The sequence below is a fragment of the Nematocida major genome (assembly GCF_021653875.1).
Source record: "Nematocida major strain JUm2507 chromosome Unknown 2337, whole genome shotgun sequence".
NCBI classification, from domain to species: Eukaryota; Fungi; Microsporidia; genus Nematocida; species Nematocida major.
Window position 1 is genome coordinate 22,080 of NW_025952947.1, and position 12,813 is coordinate 34,892.

A 12,813-nucleotide genomic window follows, 5' to 3' on the forward strand; every position below is an offset into this window, starting at 1 on the left:
CGTAACTTTTTTCTTTCTATCCCGCAAAGGGCACGCACCAGCACTGCCTCAAGACTGCAGGCGGCATAGTACAGAGTACTCTCTGCCAATATAGTTCACTCTCTCGGCACTCACAGGGCACTTCCACAGTTTGTCTCGCTCTCATATCTGGCTATTACACTTCATTTGGTGCAGGCTGTTTTTTCTCTGGGCAGCAGCATACTTTATTCCTGGATATATTTGTCTCCGGATATTTTGCATATTTCACTCGACTCTCTAACTGGTTGCCTCTAAACATATTTCATTTTTGCATAAAATATATCAATATATCACTCAGTGAGTACTAGCACAGACTATTTTACATACTTCATTCATTCTCTAACTATCATCTATATTCATACATTATCTATCAACATACATTATTCTCTATCAGCATACTTTATTCTCTAACTATATTCATTCTCTATCTATCTTCATACATTCTCTATTAGCATACTTTATTCTCTATCAACATACTCTATCTCTAACTATCAGCTATCTTCACACTTTATTCTCTAACTATATTCATACATTATCTATTAGCATACTTTATTCTCTATCAACATACTCTATCTATATTCATACTTTATTCTCTAACTATCAACTATCTATATTTATTCTCTATTAGCATACTTTATTCTCTATCTATTCTCTATCAACATTCTCTAACTATTCTCTATCAACATTCATTCTCTAACTATCAACACACTTTATTCTCTATCTATATCTACTCTCTATTAGCATACTCTGTGACCGCATTCCCACGACAATGAAACGATGCGTGCACCCAACTGCACTACAGGCCGACTTTGTACTATTCTATTTTCTGTCTTTTTATTTACTTTCTATGCTTGCATGCTGCTGCTTCTGCTGCGCCTACAATGCGCCGTTGCATCTCCCCGAAAAGAGCACTCCGGCATATCTGCAGTGCTTCTGCTTGTGCCCTGCGAGCTCCTGCAGGGGGAGCGGATCTGTGCGTATCTTTCTGTCTCCGATGTCCTTCAAGTATATCTCCAGCACTCGCTCCCCTGCGCGCAGGTTCTTGTAGTACACTCTGTGGTAGCTCCTTATCTCATTCGCTGTCTTCGTCACAATATAGTTCGCGAGTACGCCCCAATTCTTCCCTATATGCGGGAAGAGGAGCGCAAATGTCTGCCTCTCATGGACCTTCCACTGGCCAATTCCCTCGTCCTTCTTCTCCTCCTTCTCCTTCTTCTCCTCCTTCTTCCTGGCCACGTACTTCTTGTAGTACCTGTAGAATATCTTGAGGTCATTCTCCGTCTTCCCCTTCAAGTACTTCAGATACTCCTTCCACTTCTTCCCGAGTTCACTGTGCAGGTTGCAGAAGATCTCTCTGTCCTGCTCTGTCCAGTCTCTCGCGACCACCTCCAGGACCTCCTTATCCGGCATCCTTCTGGGGTCAGCAGCTACTGCTATGCACCCCTTCAGCCTGAGCTCGTACTTGAGCCTGTAGTATATCCGCACTATTTCCTTGTGCGAGTGCCACGGGAGGTACTTCTCTCGAATTATGCGGAAGTTTTTCCCCGTCTGCATAAATGCCTTTCTCAGCATCTCCGCGTCTCCTGCGTACAGGTACACGCCCAATCCCCTCCTGTGCCTCTCCTCCACGTTTCTCAGGGCGTCATTATATACGTAGCACACGGGCCTGCTCTTCTCCATCTCCGGAACTGCTGCCTCGTTGATTTTGCTTCTGTCGTGCGCTGTCGTGATGGACTCTGCTATTATTTCTCTGTCGTTTCCCAAAAGCTTCATTTTTTTGTTGTTCGCCCACCGGTTTATCTCCTCCTTCAGCGGAGCCTCCGTGTACGCGCAGTCTCTCCCCGCCCTCTCATCCGCGAGTCTTTTTGTCTCCTCCTGCTCCACCCTGTACTTCGCCATCAAGTACGTATATACGCTTGGGGCGGCTTCTTCTCGGGGCGCGCTCAGGCCAACTTCTTTCTCGATGGCTCCGCTGGGGAATTTCTCCTCCTCCCCCGAACTTTCTCTTTCCCTCTCCCCCGGACTTTCCCTCTCCTCTTTTTGCAGGCTTGCTCGGCTGTAGTCCACGGACAGGTCGTTTATCTCCTCTATGCTCACGTACTCCTCGACGTCGGCCTCTTCCAGGGACTCGCTCTTTGGAGCGGGCTGAAGAGGTGCTTCTGCGTGGACTGCGATCTCGGGTCCTTCCTTCTCCCGCGAGCATTTCTCCATCTGCGCCCCATTCCGGGCTGCATCTCTTCTCTGGATGTGCTCGCTCGCGAGTGCGTCTCTCTCGCGGGGGCGTCTCTGCGGGGTATTTTCCCACGGAGTTCTTCTGTTGCTTTCGTACGGCACAAAATATCGCTCTTCCTGCGAATGTCCGTACGGCCTTCTTTCATATGGCCTGCGGCCTTTTCTACGGCGATACCGTTCTCTTCTTTTTTCTCCAGACATTTGCTATAAGAATTTCTTCAGAAATTTCATTTTTCATTTTATGCTGCCAATTTATATTAACATTTTTGTTTAAAATTTGAGGCATGCAGAAATCCTACTGTACTAGTGCGCACGGGAGCGCAGACGCACTTTCGAGGGAAAAAAGTGCAGGAACTTTTGGAGGAGAAACTCTGTCTTTTGAAGAGATCAGGAGTTCTATGGGGCCAGAGTATGCTCCTGTGAAAACAGGCACGACGATTGTCGGGGTGAAGGGCGAGGACTACGTTGTTCTTGCAGCAGATACGAGGTCTACGAGTGGGCCTGTAGTTGCGAATAAAAACTGCAGCAAGATACACTATATCTCCGAGAATATCAGGTGCTGTGGGGCAGGGACTGCTGCGGATACGTACTACACGAACAAAATGGCTGCTTCCTCTATTCGCAGATTTTCCTTGAAATACGGGAAAATGCCGCCTGTCTCGTACTGCGTGAATATCCTGAAGAGACACCTTTTTTCGTACCGCGGGAATGTTTCCGCTAGTTTGATCCTGGGGGGTGTTGACGAGCACGGGGCAAGCCTTTTCGGAATACACCCGCACGGGAGCGTGGATGCAGTTCCGTATACGGCGCAGGGATCTGGGTCCTACGCTGCGATAGGCCTTCTGGAGACCGGCTGGAGGAAGGGAATGCGCGAGGAAGAGGCAGTTGAGCTCGCATGCGAGGCTATAACAGCGGGAATCATGAACGACCTGTACTCCGGGTCAAACATTGACATATGCGTGATTCGCCGAGGGCAGGAGACAGTCTTTGAAACGGACTACAGGAGAAATTATCGGGAGGTTGGGAAGAAGGCAGCCCGCAGCATGAAGTACGCATATCCCCGCGAGAGCGTTAAAATCACGAAGGAGCAAGTCTTCGAGCTGATTTCCGTGAGCACGAAGGAGGAGTAAGCAGGAGACGGGGCTCGTGGAAATAAAGATGCTGTTTGTTCGCGCGCTTACAGACGGACTCCCTGCAGCTGAGCACTTGCGCAGGAGGGCGTGTATTTTTCTGCTTCTCCCAGAGTCGGGCGTAAATGCAGGGATGCTGCGTGGTTTTTAACTATTTGAATTTATTGAATAATTTCCTACGTACCTGTTTCCAGATGCAATGGCGTTTTGGGGGCTCTTTGAAAAATTTGCAAAAAGAAAAAAGAAAAAAGAAAAAAGAAAATTAGACGGGCATAGTTTGACAGGCCAATTTATAAAAAGTATCAAAATGATGGGTGCGCATTGGCTTTAGAATGATTTATGCATTCGGGTATATAAAAGACAAATATTTGCAAATTTAATATGCGAGAGAGACTGCAGGTAGATTCATATAAGATGAGCCGGCTGTACTTTGTGTCGGGAGTAACGGGAGTTTTCTTTCTAATGGCATGCTCCTTTTGCTGCATAGAGTTCAAAAACAAGAATAAGATGCTGGGGGCGTCCTTGGAGGGGGCTTTGAAAGAGGACAGTGCAAGTTTCCAGGCGGAGATTATGGGTTGTGGCCCTTGTACGGATGTGCCCGCAGGGAGTAAGGAGCTGAACGATGTGAGCGAGGAGAAGGGCGTGCATAATGCGAATGGCTTGAGTCTTTTGGATGGCCAGGACAGTCCAAATGACCAGACTTCTTGGGTTGACAGCGATAGAACGAGCGAAGTTTTAAGCCCATTGAATAGTCCGGATAATGGCGCGGATAATAGCTTGGATAGTCCCATTGAAGACGTAAATAACACTGAGTTTACACAAGATGGTCCCCATGAAGAGGTGGGCTCAGAATATTCAGAGAAAGAAAAATCCCTGAGTGAAGAGCTAACAGACGCTGAAAAAACTTTCGTGCATGACCCTTCAAAAAGCTATGACGACTGGGTGGATATTAAGCGCATTTTTGACGGACTGCAGGATAAGACCTTTTTAAACTTGCTTTTGGAGCTGGGCCCTGTGCTAAGCGTCAAGTTGCAGCGCCTTCAGAGTATACAGAAATCTTTCGAAGAGTACTCTTTCCTGAATTCGATCCCCGGGTGGAGCGAGGAAATAGTTGTTCAGGCTATTAAGTTCATCGAAAAGGTTGCGCCCACCGCAGGCCCAAACAGCCTAACCCCCAATAAGAATATGTCCATATCAAAACCAGTCACGGTCGGAGATGCCCTTGAAATCATGGAGGTCCTGCAGAACTGCAATCTGCCAAGTGAGAATGCATGCATGGAAATTCACATAGAATCGGAGGAGAGTAAAAGCATGATTTATACTGGAATAATTATTTTGCTCAATAACCCGCAGATATACGCCGACCTCAAGGTCTTTGAATACGACTTTATTGCGGAGGTATTCAAGAAAAAAGCCTCTAGACGCACAAAAGATGACCCGGAGAACGAAACAAAATACAATGATAGGTGCACTGAACTGACTGAGATCGTATCGAAGCTCGCAAATATTGCCAAAGCCCTGCCCGGCCTGCCCACCATGGATAATGTCGACTCTAGGGCCCTGGATGAGCTGAAAAGTGCAGCTACCTTGCTGGAGAAGCCCAAAATATATCCTGTCGTGCTCGAAAAGGAATGCCCCGCCGACAGCCCAACCTACAACCATGCCTGTGATGTCTACGCGCTTCTTCTTAGGACTATTCGGGAGTTCTATGCTGACTGCCCGTACTGGGCGAATGGCATTCGAGTTGCAGGAAAGCAGGCAGTTAGGTCGGAGCGAAGCATCAAGCATGTTTTTCCCAAAGACTTCTCCGCGCCAAAAGAGACTATATCTGCAACCAGCGGTTCTTACTTGAAAAGCAATTCTAGCAAGATAGATACGGCTGGTTCTTTGGAGAATTGGTCTTGGTGCAACATAATTTATGTCGACAATGAAGAGCAAACTGCTATGAACATTTTTCTTCCTCTGTATAAAAATCATTTCACGATAAAACACGAGACAATAGTATCCTATATTTCATGCATGTACGGAAAGCCGGAGAAAAACATCCATGCAATAGAAATCTGCAGAAAAACCCATTCTTGCACATACATAGACCCTCAAATTGGCCACATAAATGTTGCAAGCAGCACCGCCCCCACGGTCTTCTACTACATAAAGGAAGCATCCTCCCCGGATGCGGATGTGAAACTTTTCCCGTTCATTTTCCAGCAGCCAAAAGACTCCGAGGAAGGGAAAATGGGATCAGACGCGTATTCTCTTCCTCTGTTCCTCAACGACTTGATGGTCATGTCCATTTCTCTCTCGGCGTACACGTACACCAACAATGAGGACATAGAAATCGACGAAATGGACCCTGTACGTTGCCTAAAGACGATGAACAATCTAGCCCCGCGCGTGCTTGATTTCACTCAGAAGGGAAACGGGTCAAGGTCATTCTGCTACTTGGAAATGCCGGGTTTCCACAGCTGCCCGAAATTAGAAAATAAGGACACAAATGTTGCGGGGATTTCAATCAATATCGACGCGAATAACCCGAAGAGCAAAGACACAGTCGAATGCACAGCCATGATCATTGAGAGAGGGCAAACCCGAAACATTAAGTATCCCGAAGTTGGAATATCCCAAGTCATCTCGCAGGACATGTGCGGAAACAGTGCGCATGTTATATTTACCATCTTCAAGGGCAAACATAAAACTAATCCCAGCCAGAGCCCGAATAATATTTCGAATGAAAGTTGCAAAAGGTTCTTTTCCATTAAGAATGTATTATCACCGCGCCAAAACAAGTCCCTGCGGTCCATATCATTAAATTCTGATTTGCACATTAGGTATATGATTATGCAGGCATCGCCTCGCGCGCAGAAAGCCCAACTAGGCCTATTAGGAAGCCTCACATACGCTTTAATCCATTTAAAGCAAGAGCAAATAACTGCCCCTATATAGAGCCCAAACAGAAGAACGGGCGAGCAGGCCACAGACTTTTCTGAAAGAGAAATAAAAGCGTCTAAAAAAGTTTATTTTTCATCCGATTTTTCTCGGGCTTAGTTGTCCCGCTGTCTCCCTCTGGAAAGAAGCGAAAAAAGATGGTTGCATATCCTCGGCCCGAGTCTGGTTTTTCTTTGAGATCGAGCTGTGATAGTGTACAGGCCGTGGTACAACTGGTTTTGGCTGATTTTTTGGTCAGGATTAAATTGGCGTTTTTGCAGGGATATGCCTCCCCCGTTTGTCTCTGCAGCTTCTCCGAATGAAATTCCCGTTGTTTTAAACTGTCCGGCTGCCAAATTGTGCTTTTCAACTGCTTCTACCAAGTGCGTCGTTACCTTGTGCCTGTACGCATGGCTTATACTCTTCAGGGGATTCAGGAAATAGTGTGTGTACTCCTCCCTTTCGCTGGATACTTTTGTGTACCACACAATCTTTTTCTTTCTGTGCGCCATGGAAGTCACTTTTGCGCACATTTCCCAGCACATTGGGGCAGTTTCTGGGCTGTTAATGTGCATAGATGCAAAGCACTCGTGGAATTCGCTGCTTTCCTGCGCTGGCGCTTTCTCAGGGGCAGGCCTGCTCCTGTAAGAATATGCGTTTGGGAAGAGCCCCCTTTTCAGCGCCTTCTCCCTCACGATAGTGTGCTCTATCGAGTCTTTCTCCGCGTACGGGCTCAGCAAGAGAATGCTCCGCATCAAGGGCGACAGGAAAAGCGGAATTCGGACCTTCGGCGCGCCCCCAGAGCACTTTTCTGCAGGGTCTTCAAAGACGGCAAAAGTGTGGGCTTCTCTCTCTATAGGCTTCTTAAGGTGGTAGAAGACGGCTGTGTACCCAAGAAGTCCCACGCTCATTATGGTTCTTTTCATGTGGGTGGCATCCGCCATGCTCCACTGTTTCAGCTGGTGGCTGTACAGGAGCGTATAAACAGGCTCGTTCTTTATCCTGAAGACGCTCTCTATGTGCTTCTGGATGTCAAGAAGTGTGTGTATATAGACCATCTCTTTTCCAATACAGTAGATGGGAAGGCAAAGTCTCCTGTACTCTTGCGTGTGGTTGCTGACAAAGTGCACGTGGTAGTGCGCTTTCGGAATAGAGACTCCCCGGAACTCCTCGCACCTATTGTACTTCGCTGAAGTTAAACTTGCCTTTCGGGAAGTGGCATTTAAGAGAAAGCTCGTTCTGCAGAAAGCGTATTTCTGTAATGTAACGGTGTTTTTTCCCAGAAATCTGCACTCTACTATCGTGTTTTTCTTGGACATTTTCCCGTACGTCTGCGGGCATTCTCTGTAAAACATAGAAACTGCGCTGTGGGCTTCCAGGTACATTTCAAGAAGGTAGTTGCTGCTTTCCCTCTTGGCCTCCTGCACCATTCTACAGCCCCAGTCGATCGCCACTTGCCTGTTCTTCAAATGGGCGTCTTCTCGTTTTATGTTGTTGTTCGCTTCGTAGTATATGTACCAGAGTATGTTTAGCCACCTCACTCTGTCGGATTTCGTTGTAACTGTAAAGAAGGTTTCACTTTCGCCCACAGAGTTCTCTTTTTTTCTCTTGACGTATCCCAATATGGGCGTAGGGCCTGGCCTTTTTGGTTCTCCGCCTTTGCATCTTTTTATCCTCTTTGTAATGTCCCGCATAGCCAGAAAGAATGTTTCCTTGTCGACGTTGGAAAAGTCGCTGAGTACCTCTGGGATGTGAAGAACCGACAGGAACCCGTCTTTCTCCTGCAGGGCCTTGGAATGCGTCTGGGCGTGCGTCTCTGTATGTTCGCTGTTTTCTGCAGGGTCCACCTCCTCCCTAAGCATCACATTTCGGGCAAACATGTCTGCGAGTGTTTTAACGCCTTCGCCCAACTGTTTCTGGTGCTCGCTGGGCGTGTCCTCTCTCAGGTGCTCGCCCAAGTACTCCATGAAGTCGCTGAAAAACTGCTCGTAGTACCCTAAAAGGCCCTTTTCACGCATTACGGAGGAATTGCACGCGCGCTCCAGAGAGCTGATGCTGGCTTGCACGCTGCTCCCATAGAGCGGGCATCTGGAAATAAGTTCCCATATGCTGCTTCCGCTGGGGAAGTTGCGTATGTACTTTTTAATTCTTTCCGTGTAGCGCTGTATCCTGGACTCCAGATCTATTTTTCGGGCTTTTTGCCTCCACGCTGGGACTGGTATATCGTAGAAAGCCGGCAGGTTTTCGTCAACTGTCCTTCCCTCTGCCCATATATACAGGCTAGCACTCTCTGGGAGGGCCATGAATTCTTCGCCCGTTGAAGAGGCACTTTCCATGCTGGGTGCAGGTATTGGGCCGTGCACTTTTTCGATTTTTTCGGGCTTTTCTTCGCTCGTTGAAGAGACACTTTCCACGGAAGTGTCAGACTCTTGTGCTGCATCAACGCAGGACACTTTGACTTTTGGGCTCCACATGCACAGGGGGTCTGCACTGCGTTTTAGTGCCCCTTTAAAGTCGCATCGCGCACTTTTCAGGACCTCCCTCTCCATCTCGCCAAGCTCCGAGAGAATATCCTCTTCCTTGCACTCAAAAATCTCTGCCAGAATCTCATTTAGTTCGCCCAGTTCGTGCATCTCGTCCGTGCTTTTCTCTTGCGCCTCTCTCTCTGCATTTTCATTGTCAAGATTTTTCTCCTTTTCCAGCAGCAGAAACTGTGAATTCTGGCTTATATGGACGCGGGGGCAGGCTCTTAAAGCAAAATCAGTCCCATTGAGGGATATGCCCGTGATTTCTGGGGTTTGCATGCTATCAGTCGCCCATACCTTGCTAGTACACAGAATAAATGCGAGTGCTACTCGCGCACTTCTTTTTCCCATTTTCTATCGCAACAGAATTTTGGATATATAAAATCACTCCGAGAAAGCTGATGCCCAGAAAAATGCATTTTTGACAGATTTTGTGCACTTTCAGATATCCTCTCGGACTGATTGTGTGCCCCGTGAACTTAACCCATTTCTCCGTTCTCTCTCCCTTTCTCTTTCTTCTCTCTTTTTTCCAGGGGTCTCTTTGGCCCTCTTGCTTGGCGTTACTCCGCATTTCTATTCCGTCCACAAATATTTAAAGTGATACGCTTTTTCTTTTCCCCGGGGAAGTCCAAAGCCAAAGTTCGGGCGAAAGGAGCAAGACATGCCCGGGATGCCAGAGTATCCGGCAGGACCCGACAAAAGCTCCCGCACAGCCCACCCAAGAAATCCCACGGGAGAGGCAGAATGCAGGCGTGCAGGGCGAAACATACAGTAAATGAGCATTCTTTCCCAGCGTTGGCTACAGTGCATTTTATTATTCTACGCAGGCATGCCTTGTAGAGGTCGCCAAAAGAGCGTCTTTCAGCGCATTCGGGCGGATATGAGGCGCTGTGCATCACAGCACGTTATATGGAGAGACAGGGCGCATACAAAGCCTGCTTGTCCTAGTATATGGCCCCTCTTAGCTTCAGCCTTCTGCAGGCTTCGTCTATATCAGACACTGTAATTGGGACTTTTCGCGTGCGCATTTTGAACATTCCCCGCACGTCCGGGCCCACTTTTGCTGCCTTGGACTTGCTTGCGCTTATTTTGCTGGCCATGCTAATGATGTCGAAAACAATTTCGCACGCCAAAAACCCGAGAACGTCCAGGAGATCGTCCTTCATTTTGCACTCTGTGTTAAGAAACTCCTTAAAGCGCTTTCCCTTCCTGAAGGTAAAAGAGGCCTGCCTGCACTCTGTGAAGTCCAGATACTCCTCTTTTGTCATCCCCTCAGTCATTCGATCAATCATGTACAGCCGGCCCTGCGTATCCTCCGGCTTGTCGTATACGTTCTTGGGGAGCCAGCAGTACTTCAGCCGGGCCTCTGCCGTACTCCGCAGAGAAATTACGTCGCGATTCACTTTGTTTCGGACGTCTTTGAAGGTGATGTAGTTTGAGAGCTTTTTCACCCTGTGCGGGTTGTAGCGCATGATAAACACAATGTCCTCGATCGCTATTTTCTTGCTCCCCCGCATCTTGGAGACCGCATCGGCCTTCCCCAAAAGGATCTTCATTTGCACGTATATTATTTGCTCCATGTACATGCTCGACCCCTTTTCAGGAGATCGCACGTCTCCGCACGTGTACATCATTGCCTCTATTTCCTGCGAGTATATGCTCTGCGCCTTGTCCTTGTTGTCGGTCGAAAGCGAGCTGTAGTCGGTCTTACTGCAGAGCATAAAACTTTTTGTGGGGAATAACAAAGTACATATATTATTGGCCTGAATTCGGGCTATTCCCAGCACAGGCACCCCAGATGGGATCGGCCAGGAAAGTGGCATCTGCTCAGAATTTTCCCATCTTTCTGCTCCTGGGCCTCATTTATGCGGATTTTGGGCGAATCCGGAATCTCCGGGTATAAATTTGAAAATGCTCGATTATTTATGCAAGAAAAGAGCGAAAGCATAGACTCGCAGTACGCGTACCTAGAGCAAGCAAGGTACTTCCCGAGAAAGAAGCCAAATGCAATGGGGCATGCGACATTTCTTAGGAGTCCGGTTTTGTACGCCTCCCCGAGCCCTCTTGACGCTGCGTGGGAGAAAAAGAACGAGGCAGATTCCGTTTACTACACGAACCCGGGGAGAGCGTACAGGCTGTGGCTGGAGTCTCTTCTTTTCTACATTAAGCACATGCGAAAAAGCGAGTGCGTGCGCGAGGTCTTGCACGAGGTGATTATATTCGCAGACTCCATCTCCACGTTTATACATTCGAAGCACGTCCGAGTAAAGCGCATCTTTTCGACCGTGCGGGGGTCTCTGGACTACCAAATGGCGACTCTCCGGCAAATTCCGTGCGAGGTTGAAGCCTCCGTCCAGAGTGCATACGCTAAAAGGCTCCTGGTAGTGCCAGGGGAGGAAATTGAAGCGTACATAGAGGAAGCTCTGAACAGCATTTATTACAACTAGGAGCAGAGACTGCTATATTCGCTCGTTCATGTACCACATAAGGCCGCACCCAGAAGCAGCTGCCGCGTACAAGCAGGCAGTGAAATACGACATTTCCAAGGCAAAGGCCCGAACAGAGAAAGAGACGCAGAGAAGAAAGGCTACTGCAAATATAATAATTCTGAGCACTTTTTTCTCTTTTTCCACCTCCTGCATGTAGAGCTCCTCTGCGTCAAAAACATTTTCCAGCGCCTTGTTTTTCTCGAGGTACGTGTGAAAGACGCTGTTGCTTAAATAGTCGTTTTCCGTGCCTATCCAGTGGCACGTGATCACGGGGTTTCCCTCCACCATCTCGCCAACTGCTGTGGGAGAGTCTTCCAGCAGGCGAAGCATGTTTATCCCCTCTTTCCCCCCTGGGCCCTGCATTAGAGCGCTTATTTGGCTGTGCTTTGCCATGTAGTAGTATATTGTCTTTATGGGGCACAGCATGTTCGGGTCAACCACGTTCTTTTTGCACACGGCAATGACGTTGGGGTTGCTTGTGGAGACGCAGAATCTGTGCATGTTTATGCACTCAGCCAGATAAACAATGCCTTTTGACGCGATTTCTGTCGGAATATTGTCGTCTGCCGGTACATTCGGGTCGTCTTCAGGGATAACCAAAGCCAATATGATGTCTCTTTTTTTATTGTGTGATTCAGCGACTAGGCTCATGTAGGTGCGCATGCTTATAGGGTCTCTGTCCAGAAGATCTGCTTGCTTGTCTATTTTTCCATTGCGGGATAGCCCAATGTACGCAGCTGCATTTGCCATTCATAACAAACACACTTTTTCATTTATTTTGCAATGGAGTTTAACAGAGAAAGCGAAGTTCGGGAGCTGGAGAGGCAGTTCAACGACTCAATAGAGCTGTGCAACGTGTCCGACCGGGGGAAGAAGAAGGAAAGAGCCTTCAATCCGTTCAAGGTAAAGTACGAGAGCAGGGACGAGCAGATACAGAACGTGGAGCAGGAGCTGTCCCGTCTGAAGGAGATGCAGAGCAAAGTCCTGGGGATGCAGGGGACTCTAGAGGAGACGATGGAGAAAGAGCTGAAAAAGTCGAAGGAAAAAGAAATAAAGGAAATAAAGGGGAAGTACAAGGCCAGGCTTCTGGAGATGGAGGTCCTGTACAAGGAAAAAGAAAGGGAGCTCCGGAAAGAGTACGACAAAAGGATAGAGAAGGTCATTGAGGTTTTGAAGGAGCGGGCGAAAGAGTCGATCCATTTGAAGGTGAAGGAGCAGGTGGAGTCCATCCGGAGGGTCTTTGAGAAGAAGGTGCTTGAGGCAAAGCTGCGAGACAAGGCCGTGCTTGACAAGCTTTCCCAGATGTACATAGACTTGAAGGAAAAGTACAAGAAGGACGTGCAGAAGATAAATGCCCCGGAGTGAGAAAGAATAAAGACGTATTATTGCAGCATTCTTGGTGGCATAGCGTTATACTGTGTTGGCATCTTAGCACTATGCCTTTGACCAACTTAACCGCCTCGATATGATATGTTCTGTGTGAAAGCAGTTACT

At 47.9% G+C, this 12,813-nt stretch overlaps 8 protein-coding genes across 8 annotated transcripts; 4 read left to right on the forward strand and 4 right to left on the reverse strand.

Moving 5' to 3' along the window:
* Window positions 1-894: 894 nt before the first annotated feature.
* On the reverse strand, window positions 895-2,451 carry NEMAJ01_1553 (uncharacterized protein; the record flags this gene model as incomplete). The annotated part of the gene is made up of 1 exon (XM_047915391.1): window positions 895-2,451. The coding sequence occupies one exon, from the start codon at window positions 2,449-2,451 to the stop codon at window positions 895-897; it is 1,557 nt and encodes a 518-aa protein (XP_047771348.1).
* An 83-nt stretch (window positions 2,452-2,534) lies between these two features.
* On the forward strand, window positions 2,535-3,380 carry NEMAJ01_1554 (20S proteasome subunit beta 2; the record flags this gene model as incomplete). The annotated part of the gene is made up of 1 exon (XM_047915392.1): window positions 2,535-3,380. The coding sequence occupies one exon, from the start codon at window positions 2,535-2,537 to the stop codon at window positions 3,378-3,380; it is 846 nt and encodes a 281-aa protein (XP_047771349.1).
* A 381-nt stretch (window positions 3,381-3,761) lies between these two features.
* On the forward strand, window positions 3,762-6,323 carry NEMAJ01_1555 (uncharacterized protein; the record flags this gene model as incomplete). The annotated part of the gene is made up of 1 exon (XM_047915393.1): window positions 3,762-6,323. The coding sequence occupies one exon, from the start codon at window positions 3,762-3,764 to the stop codon at window positions 6,321-6,323; it is 2,562 nt and encodes an 853-aa protein (XP_047771350.1).
* Window positions 6,324-6,421: 98 nt separating this feature from the next.
* NEMAJ01_1556 (uncharacterized protein) lies at window positions 6,422-9,181 on the reverse strand (the record flags this gene model as incomplete). The annotated part of the gene is made up of 1 exon (XM_047915394.1): window positions 6,422-9,181. The coding sequence occupies one exon, from the start codon at window positions 9,179-9,181 to the stop codon at window positions 6,422-6,424; it is 2,760 nt and encodes a 919-aa protein (XP_047771351.1).
* A 593-nt stretch (window positions 9,182-9,774) lies between these two features.
* On the reverse strand, window positions 9,775-10,551 carry NEMAJ01_1557 (transcription initiation protein SPT3; the record flags this gene model as incomplete). The annotated part of the gene is made up of 1 exon (XM_047915395.1): window positions 9,775-10,551. One exon carries the CDS (start codon window positions 10,549-10,551, stop codon window positions 9,775-9,777), a length of 777 nt encoding a protein of 258 aa, XP_047771352.1.
* A 204-nt stretch (window positions 10,552-10,755) lies between these two features.
* Window positions 10,756-11,277, forward strand: NEMAJ01_1558 (uncharacterized protein; the record flags this gene model as incomplete). The annotated part of the gene is made up of 1 exon (XM_047915396.1): window positions 10,756-11,277. One exon carries the CDS (start codon window positions 10,756-10,758, stop codon window positions 11,275-11,277), a length of 522 nt encoding a protein of 173 aa, XP_047771353.1.
* A 12-nt stretch (window positions 11,278-11,289) lies between these two features.
* On the reverse strand, window positions 11,290-12,069 carry NEMAJ01_1559 (uncharacterized protein; the record flags this gene model as incomplete). Its single annotated transcript, XM_047915397.1, has 1 exon — window positions 11,290-12,069. The coding sequence occupies one exon, from the start codon at window positions 12,067-12,069 to the stop codon at window positions 11,290-11,292; it is 780 nt and encodes a 259-aa protein (XP_047771354.1).
* Window positions 12,070-12,102: 33 nt separating this feature from the next.
* Window positions 12,103-12,684, forward strand: NEMAJ01_1560 (uncharacterized protein; the record flags this gene model as incomplete). The annotated part of the gene is made up of 1 exon (XM_047915398.1): window positions 12,103-12,684. The coding sequence occupies one exon, from the start codon at window positions 12,103-12,105 to the stop codon at window positions 12,682-12,684; it is 582 nt and encodes a 193-aa protein (XP_047771355.1).
* Window positions 12,685-12,813: the final 129 nt, after the last annotated feature.